General features: G+C 37.0%; 1 protein-coding gene across 7 annotated transcripts in view; it reads left to right on the top strand.

Annotated features, from left to right (window-relative positions):
* The window catches only part of PLD5 (phospholipase D family member 5), a 165,135-nt gene that overhangs the window by 102,454 nt on the left and 42,417 nt on the right, over positions 1–20,264 (top strand). For 5 of the 7 annotated variants that reach the window (XM_030946466.1, XM_030946465.1, XM_030946468.1 and 2 more), the window contains 2 exons: positions 3,599–3,767; positions 11,809–11,923. In XM_030946466.1, the coding sequence (XP_030802326.1) occupies positions 3,599–3,767; positions 11,809–11,923 (284 nt within the window). The remainder of the gene's footprint in view (positions 1–3,598; positions 3,768–11,808; positions 11,924–20,264) is intronic. The other 2 variants (XM_030946471.1, XM_030946472.1) reach the window with 1 other exon arrangement.

The raw sequence follows: 20,264 nt of genomic DNA, 5'->3' as shown, positions 1-20,264 counted from the left end.
GGAACAAAAATGAAAACTAAATTTAGCTTTTATTGATGGGATTGGAGCTTGCAAACTCAAATTTTTGCACAGAAGTTTTACTGAAACTTATCTTGACTAAGCACTGGAACTTTGCTATTGTGCCAAACAAAAGGAGAATATTATAAAGGCAAAATCACTTAGAATAAAAACTTGCAGCTTGGCTTTTTGGTATTACTTCTGAGCTTGGTATTGGGTTTTAACATTGGAATTTTATGGCAGAATCAATTCATTATTAAAGAGAAATCAGCACTCTGAAAAGAGTATTTTAACTAGTGCCCTAGATAGATAAAATGTCTTTTTTTTCTTTTTTTTTCTTTCATTTTTGCTAAAGAACACAAAATAGAATCATAGAATATGATGAGTTGGAAAGGCCCCATCAGGATCATTGGGCCCAGCTCCTGGCCCTGCACAGGACATCCCAGGAATCACATCATGTTCCTGAGAACGTTGTCCAAACCCTTCTCAGACTCAGGCTTGGTGCTGTGACCATTTCCTTGTACTTACTATTTGGTAAAATGGAAGAGTAGGAAAAATATTATCAGATAGTGTCTGTTCTGAATAACAGTTTTGTTAACGGGAATGCATTTGGCACAATGAAACCCAAATTATACAATAGCAGGAGCTGTGCAGTCATTTGTGTTATTTAGTGCTGGTCCCATAGCCTGGTAAATGCTACGCAGATTTAGAAGTTGGGAGATGTTCTCCCAGTGAAGAGCAAGTTTATTTCAATAGTCGGGACAAATTTCCTTGCCAAGAGGCACCTTGTCCTTGGCAAGAGTCCTTTTAGGAGGAGTTGAATTCCTTATTGCCCAGTAAATTTTCCTTGCTACTTTCTTTGAAAAAATAAAAAGTTTTAACCCATGACAAATGAGGAAGAGACAAACTTTTGTGAATATCTTGATGGTATCTGTAGCAAAATGTATGTGAACAGCAATGACCCACAACTCTTCCTGCATTATAGCTTAATGCACACCTAAATAATGTGAAGTCAGAAATAAACAGTATGTGTTTGGCTGGGTCAGGTCTGTCATCTCAAATATGATGAGTTTTGGGTTTGGAGATATTGGAAATATGCAAAAACCTGACTGGATAGTGTCCTGATCAACCTGCTGGCATTGGCCCTCCTTTGACAAGGACATGACCTCCAGATCGTCTTAGCCCTTCTGGGGCAGGGTTAGATTTTTGGCAGCTCTCAACTTGCCAGAGAAAGAGACAGGAGAAGTGGAAGTTAAGATACTGTTTTCTAGTGAGACACAAGTTCATTACTGCCCATAGGAAGCACTACTTAAAACCACTGGAAGAGACTGTGACAGATTCAGTCCTATCAGTTATGTTGTGGGCTCCTGTGTAATTGATTTGCATGGGTTCCACTAGAAAACACTGTGTATGTCAGGGAATATTCTAATGTTGGGAAATTTTGGTCGCTACTTGTTCACTTTTAAATTCTAGCTAAATCAGAACTGCATTTGACATTATTTTATTTTTGAAAAAATTATTTGGTATTAAGAATGTATTTGAAGCATATTCAGAATAACTCTTTACTGTATCTAGGTGTGATTGAGTTGGGGATGGAAGATTTCAGAAAGAGGTGCATTAATTTCTGATCTTTGCAACTGGATTATGAGGGTATTATGCCCTTGTAGTCTCAGCTTCAATTTCTTGCTCTTTGAAGGTGGCCATCCTACAGCTCTCCATTAAAAAGTTCTGGAAACATGGGCATGCTAAGAGCTGCAATATGATTTGTAATTCTAACTACTGAAAAAGAACAAGCCAGGCTTTCAAGGGATCTAACCAAAGTTTTATGAAGTTCTGTAACACGATTATTGGCAAAATTAAGCCTGAACCTCTGAGTGTTAGAGTAAAAAAGTTTATTTTAAAATGTTTTAAAAAGGGCTTTCAATTTTTAGAGCAGTAGTTATTTCAGAAAGTTTTTAAACAAGGTAGGTAGAATGTTTTGGAATAAATTATACTTTAAAGACATTTAAAAATCTAGTTGTGTTTTTAACATTTTACAGCTTGTTTGCTGATTTCCAACTCCATTACTGCAATGTAGCTAAGTTAAATGTTAATAGATAGAATAGTGTGTTCAAAGTAAGTTGTGGAGAGTGTCATTGGTAATTGCAGCTTAGTGATACCCATGTTGTTTGACAGATTTGAGGGAATAAGAGAACCTACAGGAGGAACTGTGCCTGTTCTGCTTTGGCTGGTGGGATTTTTTGCCAGGCCAGGAGATTGAGTGTGATAATGGCCATGGGTTTACTTTATCACAATTCTTGCTGGGTTTTCTTGATATTGCTTAAGAGTACCAATCTTCGGTCTTTTAATGGATTCACTTTACAAATGTGCTTGATATTCTGAAATAGCTCTAAAAGTTTCCACGTGAACCCTCTAGGATGAACTGAATTAATAGTATATACTGCACTAATCTGAGAGTCAAAACATGTACAAATCTCTTTTACCCTGGAATTTTGTAATAATGATTTACTTAAAGTTTACAAATTATATTCATATTACTAGAGCTGATAATTAACACTATTGACAAGTACAAAACCAGTGTGGAAATGCTTGATGTACTTGTGTATAAGAGAGGAGTGTTCTCTGAGTTCCTATTACAGCTTTCCTACATCTGGTTTGTCTCATTCACAGTAGAAGTGGCAGATGTTGGAGGCATTTATATGAAAATTTATTCTCTTTACCTAAAGACAGAATTGAAGAACTTGTTTGACTTTATTTAATTTTAAAATTCCTCTACTGAGTGTAGAAAGAAGCTTTACCTGCTGCAATTTAAGGAAATCTAGCAGTGAGGTGCTGAATTAAACACATCATTTCATTCTCCTGAGGCAGAGGAGCATGTTTTGAGCTGTTTGCTACAATGCTTGTTTGGTTTCCTGGATGTGATTATATCCATGTGAATTTGTGTACTCTAATTTGAAAATGTTTTGAATACTGTAGACAGTAAGATCAAAGAGCTTTCCAAAAAGAGCAAGAAACTGAAAGGTCATAATTCTTTTTTTAACCGCTGGGTCCCAGTTAGAGCCTTACACAGGTAAACAAAAGCAGAAAAATTGGGTAGCTTAGAGCAGTTGGAAAGGGAGAATTCATATTTAGAGATGTCCATGTAATAAAATGTCAGCTGTAAAAGCAGACCTAAGAGAATTCCAGGGAGTGTACATCTTGTCAAATTCCTTAGAGAGAAGAAAATATATTCAGAGATGAGAGTGGCAAAGCAAGAGGAGATTGTTTATTTCTTCCCATGCTCACCTTAAGGACTGGTTCCCACTTACTGTGTTGTAAGAAATAACCTTTTCCCTGTGTAAGCTAATTTTGCACAGCTTTGAAAGCTTGATTGGCTTTGCTGCATTCAGAGTAGGTCACTTCCCCATTTCATTCTTCTGGGGAGTGTGGAGCATGACAGTCAGATGCTTCAGAGAGAGTTACAGGGTGGCAAACTGCTGAGAGCCTCTGGGAGCAGATGTTGAACCCCAAGCCCAAAATCTGAAGTTCTTTACAATATGGAGCCTTCTAATAAAAAAAAGTGCTTTTGTTAAGTGGTTATTTTTTCCTTATCTATTCTCAGGGTTGCTCTCGTGGAAAATATTCCTGAAGGGATCAACTATTCAGACAGTGCACCATCCCATTTGTCTCTTTTCCAAGGCTGGATGAATTTGCTTAATATGGCTGAAAAGTCTGTTGACATAGTATCTTCCCAGTGGGACCTCAATCACAGTCATCCATCAGCATGCCAGGTATGTTCTAGCCTAACAAAAGAGTGGGACCTTAACAGTCTGTCCTTGTTGTCAAACTTAATTTTACAGAACTAAAACCCTTCCCTGTAGCAGAACTATTTGTTTGGGTAGTCTAAAAATCATTTTCTTATGGGGATTTTCCTGCCAATACAAAAGTTTCTAAGAGCAGTGGTGTGCTTGAACAAGATAACATTCAACATATACTTACAGCATTTCCATTTTAGGAAAGAAAGACATTGTGTAACCTTAAGAAAGCTGTCGAGTTGTATCTATATTAGCACATCTACCTATTTGGTAATATTTTTAAATCTGTACAATTATTTTCTATTTGGTGCTGCTGATGAAATAAAAGGCAAGCATGTGAATTAATTCTCCAGGCAAATAGATGGATAGAATTACACTTACAAAGAACAATATCATATCAGATGATTCATAGCTTTTCTAAATTAGTCTTGGGAGGGAGCAGTGTTCAAGATTTCTGCAATTAAACCAGCATGACAAATCATAAATCACAGTGAATAAGGCAGACATGCATTGCAGTGATGCTGTGCCAAGAAACACTTCATTCTTGAGAGCAATCCTCTTAGAAATATGGTCAGAAAAGGTTTCCATTCAGCATCACTTGTGAAACTAAGATATCAAAGAAGGGATAGGCTGAGAGTATCTCCTCTTTTCCACTAGATAGATTGTTTGCTGAAAGGAGCCACCCAGCTGACATGAAGTGGTGCTAAAATGACAGCCAGGTAACTGTAATGAAACAACTCTGTTATGCCGTGCCAAAAACTCTTTGCTCTCCTTTCTAGTTCTGTAGATGTGGTGGAGTAAAAAATGCCTTTTGGTAGATGATAGGCAAATCCTGGTATTCTAACCAACTATATTCTGCTTCTTTTGAAATAGACAGTAGCCCAGTTGAGCAGCATACATTAACTTTTCTTCAGAAAAAGTTTGCTGCATGTCCATTTAGAGTACTGAAAATATAAGGTGAGCAGATGAATAGAAAATGTAATGCAAATCCTACATTTTAGAATGCTTATAAATATTGGAATGTGGTTTGTGAATAAATTTATGAGGAATATCAAAATATTGACTTTTTTGCAATGTAATTGTGCAGCTAAGCTTTTTTAAAATGTATTGCCTAAGTAGCTTCAAACCCATGTACTGCCATTCAAGCAGATGAATTCAAGGAGATAGGGCCTTAGATGTGTCTAGGATGTGCATGAATTGATATGTGCATGAATCTTTCAAAAATATTTTGTCTGAAAAAAATTCAGCATGTCATTTGCTTCAAAACTGGCAGAGCCTAACAAATCCCAAACAGATAAAATAGCAAAATTGAAATTGGGATTCCAGTAGTTAAGCATCAAATCCATTCCCTTTTCCACATTCGCATTGCAAAGTAAAAGCTGTAAGATACCATTCAGCAGGGAAAGGAGGAATAGACGTCTAAGAAGTGGATTTGGTCTTTTGTCCTCAAATGCACAGTTATAGCCAGAAAAAATAAAACATTTTTCATAATACTCTATTCTAGCTATCTTTTTCTGCCTGCTAGTAGTCTTACAAAAATGAGTAATTACTTCTGATTAAAGGCAATTAATATTCCAGTCATTTTCTCATTTGTACAGCAGCGTGGGCTGAAGCGCTGATAGATCTTTCTGTCAAGCTTGTCTATTCATGCTAAAGCACTATATTGTTATTGGCCAGTCTGATTGCTAAAAAATTGCCAAGAGGCAGTGTTTCTTAGCAGCTTGCTCTCCCAGAGAATGTACACAAAGCTCACTCTGTGAAAGGGAAGGGAGAAAACTTGTATCATTACATTTGCTTTCTCCACTCAGTGAAGTGGAAGTGAAATTTCAGAGAAGCTTCAATAACTCTAATCTAGTAATTGTTTGAAAAAAAAGTCCAATGCCCTCAAGTCCTTACAATTTGAGTTTGGGGAAATTTGCCCAGCATGGCAGAAGCATTATGAAAGATAAGGGGATGAGATACAAAACTCCCAGGTAGTAGAGTGCTTAGTGAATGAGTCCTAGTTGTTCCTTGAATGAGTCGTGTTTTTTAGAAATTAAGGACATAACAATTTTCCATACGGACCCACATCCTGCTATATAATTAGCAATTTCCATTTTATGAATCTTCAAGTCATATTGGAGAGCAAGGTTCTCCACAAGAGTGCTTGAACAGACATGGGTTTTTGAAGGAGAAAAGCAGAGTTGGCTAGATTTCTTTTTCTCAGTTAGTTACAAGGTTTAATTACATTCTCTATATACGTCTCTGTAGTCCCATGCATAGATATGTGAGTACATGTACACACACATATTGGCAATATATATATTGAAGAAAAATACAGCAGGAAATTCTGCAGCTTTGTATGCACACATACATATATATGCCCAATATATGTGCCATCTGTATGTATACATATTGTCTGTCTTGTCCAAATGTATATTGGATATACATAGATACATATACATTTGCATATATAAAATTGCAGAACTTCCTGCTGTATTTTTCTGTATTTTTGTTTGTGGGTACGTTACCTGGTGTCCTTGACTCTTGCATGTCTGTGGTTTTTTGTTATAAATGTAAATAAACATTCATTGCCAACTGAGCTGTCCAGGTCACAACAGCCGCGCTCAGTCATCTGAGATGATGAGTTTTGCTAAATTGGATTCTCTAAAGACAGACACATGATGAGACAGTGTTTCTGTTCTACAACAGATAAAGCAGTCAAATAAACAAATATTTGCTTGGCAAAATAGTGAGTTTTCTCTATGCTGCTTCTCTCATTCAGAAGAAATCCACATATTTTGGCGAGTTTGTATTGTCATATGTGCATTTTCAAATAGCAGGGTAGTTGTCACCCTAGCAGCATTGAGGTTTTTGTGAAATGTGAGTATGTGGCTCTTCCTGTGGTAATCTCTGTTTAGAGATAGTAGTGGAAAATGGAGCCTTTTTTCTTTTTTTGAGGATGGCTTTTGATTCATTTTCAGTGCCAAGAGAGAGGTGAATACAAGATCATGCCAGTTCACAGTTTTCACAGTTCATTTCCTCTGGGTCGTCTTATGTTTTGAAACTTTAATTTAGAATGACCTTTTAGATTTCCAGCAAGTCCTTCACAAACTTCAGTTTGTTTTTCACAAATCAGAATCAATGCCATCATGGCTTATTGGTATTGCCATGAGGATGACACAGTTGGCCCTGGATGGATATTTGGATAAACATAAGATGATCAGGGGTAGATCTGCATCTGATTTTTACAAGTATCACATAAAAAATAGTTACTTCTGATTTTATTCACCAACCTACTGTGCATCTCCCATATGGCTTGGTGGGAGAAGTCCCCCATCCATCTGATACTCTGTTTCATGTACGGCAGCTGTCCAGCTTTGTAATGAATCTCTGCTGAGAAGTCATGAGTCACTCACACATGCATTACCCAAGGAGCTTAAGTGATTTGTTTGGTAGAACAAATGTTAGTGCAAGAGCTTAAGTTCCCTTCCTTGAAAATTATTGAAAAATGCAAATAAATACAAAGAAGAGGATATCTCCAAATCTAGCAGCTCCCAGTGGAAATTGGATGGGATCAGCTATAGAGATCTATAAGCTTATCTTTACATAAACATCTCTCCTCTTCAGGTGGTGGCATTTCCCTGGTACTGACTAAGGCATAGAAAATAAATTCAATGGAAGGAGGGTTTTTAAAATGAAAGCATATTCCTTTCCTTTCCATTTACTGTTTGGTTAGAAGAATTGAGGAAAGCATTTAAGCTTCTTTGTTCTGTATTAAATACCAGCTGTAAAAGTTAGGATTTCTTGATTTATTTGCTCTATTGGTTTCTGCCAGCATGCTATGGTTTTTAGTCATGTTTTAGAAGTATACCCAGAGGCTTGATTATGGGAAAACTTGGGAAAAAATAGTAGAAATATATACATAAAACCAGAAGAAAACTCTATGAGGTAACCAGGCTTCTTCTGTGGGTTTAAAAAGATAAGCATTTTCCAAACTGTAGGAATCTGTGTTACTGGAGAATACAATAATGCAATTTGAGAGTCCTTCAGTAAATACATAATTTTCATGTTTGTATCTCCCCATTTTATTTCTAATGAGGAACCTATGGTGACAGAGACAAGAGCAGACAAGGGAAATCAGCCAGGCTACAGTCAGCCTGTTGAGAGTCTGCCAGTAAATTGCTTTGGGGGAAATTTCAGGACCTTTTGGTATTGACAACTTCGGGGTTATTTTAATTCACCAGTTTTCTGCGGCAGGTACAGTTGGGACCGATGTTTGAGATTTATGTTGGTTTAAAGCCACTATGCAAAAGTAAATTTTTTCATGTGATAAACACTTACTACATTCTATAAATTAAAATTATATAAATTTATCACATTTTCATGTGATAAATACTTACTACATTCTCTTTTTTCACTTCTCATGTTTTTCAAACAGCCCAGCGAAAAGTGTAAGAGAATATTTTATCAGGATAAGGAGATTTCTGATGGTATTGTTTGTTAAAATGCAGATTTTGCTATAAGGTAGCCACAGTTTCATAGCACTTGGCTGCTCCTCTTTCTCAGTCCTCACAAACTGAGTATATAGCAATGCTTCTGATCACTGTCACGTAGTGGTGCAGCAGCCTGGTATTGTCTCACAAAGGGAATGTGGTCTGAATGACAGCATAAGGGTTTGTATTCAGCAGAAGCATTTCAAATGTTCTGACAGCAGTAACAAAACATTTCAGACCTTCTGTCCCATCTTTTTTCCTTTTCATGGAACAAACCAGTAAAATTGCAAGTAAACATGTCAGAAAGTGTAGAAACTGAGTTTCAAATTAATATTAATGGAGAAGAAGTCTAGGTTCTTCAGCAGTGTGGGAAGAATTTCTAGTAACCCTATTTAGTGGAGTATGTACTTGCTTTTAAAAGCAAGTTGTGAATTTTTCATAGTTTGGTTCATCAAACTTAAGCCTTGGGGGTATGAATGCCTGCTGAGGGATGATGCAGTGACAGGTGAGATAAAGGGAATTCTTTCCAATTTTGTTACAGGTGGTGGTTTTTATGTACCTGTATAAACACAAATATTTGTGGTGAGTGCATTCCTAGTTTTAACCATCACTACTTAGAGATGTTTTAAATGTTGAATCAATCTGAGGTTTTACCATTCATAAACATTATTGGAAAAAAATGCCATAATTGAATAGCTTGTGGTGTCCCTGATGGGAAAACAGATGCATTTTCAGAGGAGATGGTTTCATTGGAATGCAGGGCTGCACTCCAAGCAATCTATGAATCCATAGGATAGGCTGTTCAGCAGGCAGCACGGCCTGTAGGAGACAGCTGTGTTGGTTACATCAGGGAAAACTCAGGAGGTGCTGCCAGATTCTTTTTTGTCCAAACTGCAATTAATACAGAAAGTCCAGGCTTGTTTATCAAAGCTTTTATAAATCATGTGTGAATATAATTTCCTGCAGGTAGAAGTGACAATAATATCCAAAAATAACTGCTGTAGTTCCCTATGTAAAATTAGGATCCATCCCCTGAAGCAATTCATTTTATCAGTTTTAGATATTAACTTTCTAAGCATTTCTTTGTCAAAACAGTTAACCCATTAATTTGTTTTGATAATGATAATAATTTTCCATCAAATTTATGAATGCATTTTCCATGTTTATTTCTGTATGCCAGTTTTCTGCTGTTCTTCTAGACAAAATGAGTTTTTAGATAACCTAAACAAAAACGGTGTTTGTCTACTTAGTAAATGGAATCAACACAGAGAACCTGAGTAGCTTTTTCTACTTACATTTATATTAGTTAATATGCATAATGCGAACCTTTTAATCTTTGAATTTCCCAGCTGACTTTTGCAAAGATGTAGCTAATGAAAACCAAAAGTGCTGGACCCATATGAAGCATATCCAAAGGCTGGCTGAGCTCTGACATTCCAGGACCCTGATGCTTTGGGGTAGCTGGGGGATGGGGCAAAGCAAGGGTTGGGAATTCAGGAGACAGCAGGACAGCCATGGCTGTTCTCAGATTTGAATAGATTCTAGCAGTGCCAGACAGTAGCACTTGCATGAGAAACCCTCTTGGTGGGAGCAGGGCACTCAGGAACACCAGTCAGTGCGCCTCTGCTCCCCCAGAACCATGCTGGAGCAGCTGCATAACTCTATGTGGAGCATCCATCTCCTCCACATTCTTATCTCATTAATTCTTGAATTCTCTGTAACATATGCTCTCATTCTTAAAAAGACCAAACATAATCTCTGGTGTAATAATTAAGGATTTTTCTAGCTTGATGAGGTATGTGAGGGAAAGCCACTCCTTAAACTTACAGAGCAACTCAGGACTCTTGGGTGTGTGAGTTAAAATCATGGATGATATTTCTTACATATGGAACCACCTAGTAACCTTGAGAAATGCTGAATCTGAGTAAAAGAAGCACTTGGAACTTCATGCAAGGAATGTTTTTGTTTTTCTGTTCTGTTAGCTATTCTTTAATGCTTTCACTACAGCAGCATTGTGTTCATTGCAAAGTTCTTGTGAGCCCTGGGATGAGCAGGGAGCTGTACTATGGATTTGAGTGAGCAAGCAGGCATACATTACAAAAGTAAAAGCAGTAGTTCTGTTTCCATTGCAGCCTCTATTTTTGAGAAAGCTATATTTTAGGGGGATGGGTATTTTTATTTTGCCACATATATTCAAACTAAGTGAACATTAGGAAATAGGTCTGTACTTTAGACAGGGGAAGCATTACTTTCTGTGACTGTGTAATGTTTAAAGCCCAGCAAGGCTCAAAGTATCAATCTGTCTAGGCAATTACAGGGCAAATTTCTAGGCTTTCCACTTTCTGCTGCTAATGGGTTTTTAGAGTGTTGGGAGGGCTTTTGTCAGAGGTTTTGTTCCTCCATGCTGCATCATATTATATCAACCTGAACTGCTCTTGGTTTGCTCATTTTTGTTGAATGGAAGGATCATTTTAAGATTCTTTGTTTGTGCAGAGAATTATGTTAGATGTTTCTGTGAAGAGCTGTATCTTCTACCTGTATGTTTGAAAGTTGATGTATAGCTATTGCTTTTTTGTTTTAGGTTTACCCTGAGGCAAACAATGCATTGAATCTAAAGTGAACTGTGTAGGTAGGCAGGCATTTTGTCAGGTGCAAAAGCCCAAAGTCTTTCTGTATTGGACTGCTAATTGAATGTGGTGTCTGCAGTACTAGGTTAGGACAGTACCAAGGAAGTGAACTCTGGTTGTAATTATAGTAACACTACAACAACACATGGTCTAGTTGGGTGTTACTAAAATTTTTTATTTAATTTAAAATATTCAACATAAAATTTAAACATTTACAATGCAATCAGAAGTTTTACCTCTTGTTTGTTTCTTGGATATGGAAAAACATGGTGAATAAAAATTTTATGTTTCATATGAAATTTCTGGTTTTATATGTATACAGCTCAGTATGACTTTCCTTTTCTTGTTCTGTGTTAGAGATAGGGTTTAAATAGTAAACGTTTACAGCAGCATAAGAATTAAATGCACATAAAATACCTACTGATAATTATTTTCCTTCTTGGTATAACTCATCTGAAGATGAGCATGCAACTACTTGGGAATGTGTTGTACTGTGATTAGAACCACTTGAAAAAATATCACTCAATACAGAAAAAAATGTAATAAACTGTTTTCCTTGAGCTTTTAATACTTAGTGAACAGACTGCGATTATTTAGAAGAAAGTTAATGTCAAAATGTGCTTATGCAGCATAAAACCTCTGGACACTTCGTTTTCTGCCTGACACCTGTCACCTTGTCAATATTGCACAGTCTGGGAAAAGTAAGAAACCTTAGTGGCCTTCAGAACAGTATTTCTCTAAGAAAATGAAATTGAGTTTCAAAGCTTTAGGATAGGTTTAATGATATCTAGGAACATAGTTACTCAGATGTTTTTTATAATGTTTTTGTTTTAATGTGCTTTTTTAATTTGTTGATATGCAGTTTGATCAATTCTGTGTCTAAAAGCTTCTACTTTTCTTTAATGTCCTTCCCAGGGTCAGCGTCTTTTTGAAAAATTGCTGGAACTGGCGTCCCGAAATATTGAGATAAAGCTCGTGAGCGATAAACTGCCCGTGGAATCCAAGGTATTAAACGACTTGAAAACAAAGGGTAAGACCAAGGTCTTTATGTCGTTCTGCCATTGGCTGCTGCGTGATGTTCCTGCTGTTTAAAATGCAGACTTGGATGATGCATAAAATGCACACTGCTGGTATTGCACTATGACCCTGTAATTCTTCAGCTTTCTCTGGTTCACAGATGTCAGAAGTCTGAAACTGTTACTGTCGCTGATGTGTGCAGCTCCCAAGCAAATAAAAAGACAGTGCATTAGAGAGATGTTTCAATTCTCTGTGGCCATTTTAACAGTAGGCAACGAAACCTGAGAGTCTGGGCTGATACCTTGTGGGACAAGATACTTTTCCTCTTTTGAGCAATAGCAAAGTAAATTAACAAAACACGTGTATGGTACTGATGATCCTGAAGCACTGGAAAATAGACCATTGATCAGATTTAACCAGCTGACAAGGTTCTTTGTGCTAGGTATATTTCTTTCGTCTCTGCTTTCCTAATTGTAATTTTGAGGCTCAAAAACCCCTATCCACAGAGGGATTGCACATTGGCACTGCATGAATGAACTTGCTTTGTGTAAAACTGCGTGGAAAAATAGTAAAGAGAATTCAATAATTGCTGAAAGAAATTAGTCTCTCTCAGGAGTTCTAGCAATCTCATACACATTTCTCCTCTTAGTTATCTATATCTGATAAAATCGCGATTTTAAGGATAAGATACACTTTTCAAAGATCAAAAAGAATGTATGTGTTTTAATGGGGATCATTTTTGACAAAGATACCCATATGGATCACAAAGGAAACTCTAAAGGATTTAATTAGACAAAGGAGTTGTTATGTGTAGCAGCATCCTAACATAGCATGACTGTTCATGGTGAAGAATAAAGGGCATGCTCTTCCACAAAAATCAATTTATTTTTGTTTAAATTCCCTGTAATCTCCTCACTGCACAAGTAAAAGAATATTACTAATGGAAGTCCTTATCTCTGAGGGAAATCGGCTTTTAATCAAGATTTACATATTATTTAAATTTAATAAACTTAAATTTAATTAAATAATTAATAACTATATATCCTCATAATTTCATGACACTACCTGTTCCAGGGATTTGATGATTTCCGCTACATAACCAAAAGAGATATTGATCCTTTGATAACCAGTAAGAATATATCAAATACTTTGTCAGATATATGTGGAATGTCTTTTTCTGATGTGTTCAAAAGGAAATAGGTATTTTAATATCAGTGTCAGTGAAATTGTCTTTTGAGAAGTTGTTTCTTTTCTCTGTGATTCTAATATCCCAAATTCCTATGAGTCAGAGAATAGCAGGGGTAGGCCTGTACATTCATATTGATGTACTGGCAACAGATATTTTAAGTATCATTTATTAAAAATACACAATACCAAAAATTATCCTCTTTCAAAAAAAGATGAGGAGAAATTTTTAGCTAGAAAAGGAGGAGAAATGTTTTAACACTTCCTTCTATTTATGTGGGAATTAATCTAACCTGTGAGCCTAAAAAAAACCCCAGAAATCAGGCTTTTACAATTTTACTAGCTTTAGTTTCCCTTATGTCTTTTTTAGATTTCTGAGACAGGAAATCTTACAGTAAATTCTTCTTACAGGAGATCTTAAATGAAATTATCAATATATTTGTGCTCTAAGCTAAGGATTGGAGAAAGTTGCTGGTAATTTTTGTGAGTTTTGTTGTCATCATCTTTGAACCCTGGAACTGTATATATCATTGTTTACTATTGGCCTTTCTCAAACATCAATATTGCAATTTCTAGTTTTTCTCACTATGATTTTTTTTTTCATTCCATGTTTTGGTCTGCTACCTTCTGCACTGATATTTTTATTAGAATATCTTGGTTATGGCAAGGTGATTGCCAGCTCTGCTGCAATTGTTTCACTCATTTAGGTTTGTTGTTTGGTTTTTATCTCTGTGAAAGTTAGATAAATCTTTCTTTGGTTTTGCATTCCTGAAAAGAAATAAATTAGTTTTAAATTCAGTCAGATTTAGTTGTCTTTATGTTGAAATGAGTAGACCTTGTATGAGCAGCTTATGGCCCTGTTTGTGTCAAATAGAAGCTAAGTATGAGGCTGGCTTAAAAAAACCAGATAACATTAATATTTACTATGCTATCCTGGAAAGCCTATCTACTAAAATTATTAATCTTTTTGCTTGTGAGGGGCTGGCCACCTGCATCATCAGAAATCTTTCAGAACTGATCATTGAAAGGGAACTGTGCATTGTCACTTGGACTTATATCCATGAAGACAACTAATTTTTTTTTCCTGCAGCTGGTCAGATTTGTCTTTAAAATATGCTATGCACCCTTTTTAGCAGATGCATTCCTCTTTTGGTGAAGAAAGCAGAAAATAAATCAGTAGCTCAGCCAAGTGGTGAAGGATCTCACGATGGAGAACCAGAATACATTTGTCTGAGGAGACCCAAACCCCAACTTGTGGTGTCAGTCTGAATTGGGCAGCAGAAAGACCAAGCCCTGCTCTGGGGTTCATCACCTGATCAACAACTCTGATTGATCCTAAGCAGCAAACATGCTTGGCACCTGAGCCATGGGCAATAGCATGGACAGAAAGCACAGACATTACCAGTGGGATGCTGGGAATTTCATCCTTTCTGAATCGGCCTTCACCTTGCTAGTGGGCATAGGTTTGGCTCTTCTTTCCAAGGCAGATTATATGCACAAGTCAGACTGTCCCCAAGCTGTTCTACTGAACATGAGAGAGAATTGTATTGCATGAGGAGGATGGAAGAGTCTTGCCTTTCCTTTCAGCAGGCTGAGTGATCAGAACCCCTGGGCTGTCTCCTCATGTGGTGCAGACTGGTTCCTAAGGCTAGGATGAGAGGTAATTTGGCTGTTGGCCATGGATGTACCTGTTAATATATTGCTCAGGAACCTTGAGGGAATCTTCAGGTAGCACGCCCTGTCTGCTTTAAGAAGAAGAAAAAATTCCACCAAAGTGGAATTGCTTTAAACACATGGGGCTGCTTGAAGACCAGTACTTGGTCACCAACATGTTTTCATGCAGTTTTGGCTTTTTTGTATGAGGAACCATGGTAGGCTCCTGTACTACTGCATCTCGACACAGGCGTCAAAACTATTTCTGCCAGACAGATTATTCCAGCATATATTTCCTTTTTCTAGATAGGCATGCATTGAGTCCCCTTGCCTCTTCCCCCTATTTCTGAAGAACTGTAGAAAGCTGTTTTTATAGATCTTTTCCACCACAATGGTGCATTCTACCTGCTTCCTCTGCAGCAGCTGTCCCTATTGATTAATAGAGGAGAAGGTTGAAATCTGGCTTCAAATGTGGGCTGATGGGGTAACATAAATTACTTATGTGGAGGGGGGAGCAGAACTAAACTGATGTGGAGTGAAATAAAATTAGTAATTCACAATCACAATGCTAGTGCAGACATCTGAGCTAGCTGGGAACCTACAGGTTTGTCATCACTCCAGTAACTTTTTTTTAGCCTTTCTGTGCTATCCTGACTTACTTGAGGTAGCTGTAAAGCAGGGGAGCTTGATTACAGGAGTCCAGTGGCTGCAGCATGAAACATGGATTGATTTATTGTGCTAACACATCCCATGCTGTGTCAGCTGTGGTGACAGGATTCTCTGACTGCTGAGATAATGTACATTTGCCAATAATTGCTGGACTGTGGGAGTGTTATTTAGTTGCAAAACTAAGTATGCAAAAATGGGGAAATACTAATGCCATAGCATATATTTGTTACAGACTTTAATTACGTTTTCAGATTCTGTATTTTGCCCAGAATACCTGGCTGGTACTTGTTGTAATATTAGCATATTAATCACAGGGTTTTCCTTTATATTGAATGAGAATGCATCAAACATTTAATGCCTAAGGCAGTTGATGTTCATTCAGGGGATATTATTTCTGCTGGTAATGGCTAGAATCTTTTTTTATCTTCATATTTAATGTATGTCTCTAAGCTTTCTTCATTGCACATCTGCCAGATCCTGCACTGAATGCAGAATGATTAATTTCCTCATAGGCCTTTCTGTGCTGTTTCTCACTGTGGTATCTGAGTGCTCTGCAAATACAGTATTAATGAATTTCTTTTACAACATCCCTGTTAGGTGAGGTTTCTTGCTGTTTCTATCTCTTGGGGACAGCCAATGATTATTAATGGCAACACAGGCACCAGAAGCCAGATAAGAGCATTTGTTTTCTATAGTCACAATTAAAATTTTAAAAAGTATATTCGTAATTAAAGAAAAATAATCACATGTAAGTTTTCTCAGCTCATGTTGTCAAAATTATTACTGAACAGACTATAAACTGTGATGGTACTTTATAGGATATATGTATATCCATACTATGCATATCTCTCTATGACTCTCTTGTGAAAGGTAGGTCTGTCTTTAGATAAAATTTGTCTCATTGTGTAAACAAACATGTTCTTCTTTATCCTCTTTGTACTGTGACAGTAGCTTGTTAATGCTTGTTTTCATGGCTATTGTTTTAGCCTTTTCCCAGCTGGGGCTCAGTCTACTAGACTGAAATGTTTCTTGTAACCCTCCCCCTCCTTTCACATAATTATGTACCAGTCTTTGTTCATCAGTAACATTTGAATAGCACTGTCTCCGATTAACAGGTTGTTGTATTATTTCTCACATGTACAGAATCTAAATCCCTTACTAATTGATATCTTATTTTAGCTGATAGTGTTCATGCTTTTTAAGACATACCAATGGATTTTCCTTCTTCAATTTGCATTGTTTCCTTTCTTTTCTATTTCTTTTTTCCCCAGTACTCTTTTTCATGAAGCATTTTTCATATATTGCAAGGAATATTTTGTCTTTTGTCAGTGGTGGCTGAGGGAGATGAGAAAAGAGGAGTCTGTCCATGTCACAGTGTGATTTTAGGAAAAAATGTCCTCTAAGTACTTTTAGTAATCACTTTTGTGTATTAGCAAGGAAACCAGAGAATCATAGGAAGTCATTGTCATGGGGCAGGATCCAATCACTAGATCACATGTGCAGCTGTTATTCACTGAGCAGTTCATGCACATTTGCCCAGGATTACAGTCTTTCCTAATCAGATACAACCAAAACAAAGCTCATGTAATGTCAAGGGACTTCTGGAAGTTTCAGGGTTTCCTGTACTTTCCTGTAGAGTCTGAACATAAGTGTAGCACAATGGACAGCAATGGTAAATATGGTTTGTATAAATTATTAAATGTGTGTAATTCCATATTCTGTCTGCATCTGTTGGCACACTTAAGGTGCTGTATAGTTAGAGCTGGGTTGCTTGTGGGGCATGAGTTTTTACTGTTGGCCACAATCATGTTCTCTTTCCCTGTCTTCTTGTGGAGGAAAGGAAGATATAAATTTTAACATACTATAGAAGAACTGAAAGACATTTGCTATGTCATAGAAAAGATGGAGATCATCTGGGAATATCAGTACATTTTTTTCTTATGAAATAAACCGTGAATTTGGTGCTTTTTTTGAACTAGAGTCTTTGTATACTGCAAGCCCTAGGAATGAGAAATTGACCATTCCTGGAGAAACTGACATTTTTTCTGGAAAAGATAAAGCTATAAGACTAAGAGGGAACATTTCCTGATTAGTTCCCTTGGGTCTAAAACTGTTTGGGGTTTGGGCAACTTTTTTGACAGCCATTGCTAGGGTAAACCATGATGACATGGATTTATTTTAAGCACAAAATACTTGGTTTCAGTATTATAAAAAATTGTTCAAAATATGGGGGCAGTGGTCTGTAAAGAGATTAGACAAGAGCTATCACTGGCAATTTTAAGAATAAAATAGACAAGCCTCTGTGAGGAATGGCCTCATAGATCTCGTGTGTGGGAAAGGTCTAGATTGATTTCAAAGCTGGGTTTAATCATTGTGTAATGATTTGGAAAGAGAACATAAACTTATGTGCTTAAGGACATTTATTTCAAGATAAGATGGAATTTTTTTTCAGTAAGAACAATCATTCACCAGAAGAACCTTCCTCAGGAACACGGTAGAGTCTCCATCACTGGAGGTTTGCAAGATGTTATTGGACAGGGTGCTCATAATAATCTCATATAGGCTTCCTTTTTCCACAAAAAACTGGGTCAGATGGTCTTCTGAGGGCCCTTTTAACCTGGGATTTTCTGATTCTAATTAAGTCTTAAATATCCTCTTCATGTGAAGATAATGTTGGGAATCAAATACTCTGCAAAGACTAAGAAGAAAATGCATTCTGTTCATATAATGGGAAGCTCTAATTCAGAAGGTGGATCTTGAAGAGATTTCTGCCTGTCCAGATGGTCAGTTTTTGCACATAAGAATAATATTATCATAAGAATAATAAGAATAATATTATCTGATGCATGTTCCATTGGAGTGTAAAGAGTGCTCTTGACAGCTGATGTTCAGTGGATGGTTTTACATAAGGCATTGAATGGATCTGTAGCTCCATTGCTTTCTTCATTTCCTAGGCTGGATTTTCCAAGAGTGTGTGTGAGGGAAGGATGTTAAGATGGAGGAAATTCCTGCAGCAGTACCAAAACCAGAGTGGTTTTTCCTCATGATTTTTCATGAAGAAGTAAGCAGGATTTTTTGAGGGGTGAGTTTTCCTGAAGAAAGCAAGTAGTTTGGGTCTGAGTTTCATAGAGATAAGTAAAGGTGCATGTGAACAGAGGGCAAGAAATCTCTTCCATTCCTTTCAAATCATAAATATTGACATTTTTCTAAAACTTTAAGTCACACTTGAAAATACAAGAGTGTACAAAAGGCAGCTAATGAAAATTCCACTGACAACACCTTTGACATCTGATTTTAAAATTCATTTTTATATTTTGATTTATTATGAATCATGCCTTGTTCAGTTTTTATTATTCATTTAGACAGCTCGGATGCAAGAAAATAGTAGATGCAAGATTTGATTTATCTTTTATTAGTTGCTATTGGAGAATGTTTCCTGATACTTTCTCAAACACTTTAAGCCTGTGACAAGCAATCTTAAAGCCAGTTCCAAGATGGAAGATCTCATTAAGTTCTTTGCCTCTTAGAATGCATAGTAACTTTGACACTGTTCTATGTAGTGAGAATTACCAAGCTGAATTCCCAAAGCTAGCTGCAGCCCATCTTAAAGGAAAGAAGCAGGTCCTAGTTTTGCATCAGAGATTCAAGCATTCATACCTAACATGCAGAAACTAGGTTTGTTTTTGGAGAAATATCTTTCTGTTTAGGCACCTAAACTGACTTACCTCAGTTTATGTTGCACAGTGTGCACACATCCACAAACATCTTGATCACAAGAGAATGTTCAGCACTGGTTTTATGCCTGAATCCCATGAGAACTCATATGCAAACATTTCTTACTTGTTTCAGTTGGGGAGCTGGGTAACGTAAAGCACATCCAGCCTTATGAAACATGACTGAAAAGTGCAGGTGGGGACTGTTTTTGTTACATCTGTGCCAATAACCAAACGTCTTCAACACAGGACATCTGCCTGAGTTGCAGAAGATGATGTGGAAAATCTTGCTCTGTCTGAAAGTTTCTAAACTGCCAGTTTTTACCTTACAGCTGTCTGCCTTCCTAGGCACCTGACAGAAAGCAAATCACTTAAGCTAGTATTGAACATCTTAAACTTCTTAAAGCTGAGCTTGCAATCACAAAGATTTAGGAAGAGCAGAAGGGACCTTGTAGTGGTGCTCCCTTGGTTCTTCCGATTTGAGTTCCAACAGTTTGCAGAAAATCTTTTAGTGTGTTTGCATTTAAAGATGGCTGTAGTAGTCACACATTCATTTGGGGTAGAAGAAACCTGGCTTCCAGTCCCTACTCTGCTTCTGCTCCTTCTATTGCCTCCAGATATATTTTGAAAGAAAATTCTTACCCTTAATAGTAACAGAATTGTTTTAAGATTCTGATTGTAGGACAGAATTTTAAAACTTCTTTGGAGAATCCATCCTTCTGTGCAATTCCAAATGAGGAACTGGTGTAAACAACATATTTTCCATCAGCATTGGCTGCTGCCTAGTTTGGATGTCTTTTAGCTCAAGAAATACAATAAACTAGTGATAATCCGGTTTTTATTATAGGTTCTACAGGAAACTAGATGCCTAATCTGGGAATTAAACTTTCCCTAGATACACAAATATCCTCATTTTAGGCACCATAATAGTTCATAATGTGAACAGCTTACTTTCTCTTGTGAGCCTGAAGCACACTAACTTTAAAAAGATTTAGGCATAGCCTGACTTACAGAGTTCTCTAGCAGGAGAGATTTAGCAGTATGAGGCTGTCACATCACAGCCAACAGAGGGAGAAAAAAAACCAAAACAAAGTTCATAATAATTTAAATTCTGAAGGCAGCCAGGACCTTGGG

Source organism: Camarhynchus parvulus, chromosome 3, assembly GCF_901933205.1.
Source record: "Camarhynchus parvulus chromosome 3, STF_HiC, whole genome shotgun sequence".
Taxonomy (NCBI): Eukaryota; Metazoa; Chordata; class Aves; order Passeriformes; family Thraupidae; genus Camarhynchus; species Camarhynchus parvulus.
This window is presented reverse-complemented; position numbering and strand designations above follow the sequence as displayed.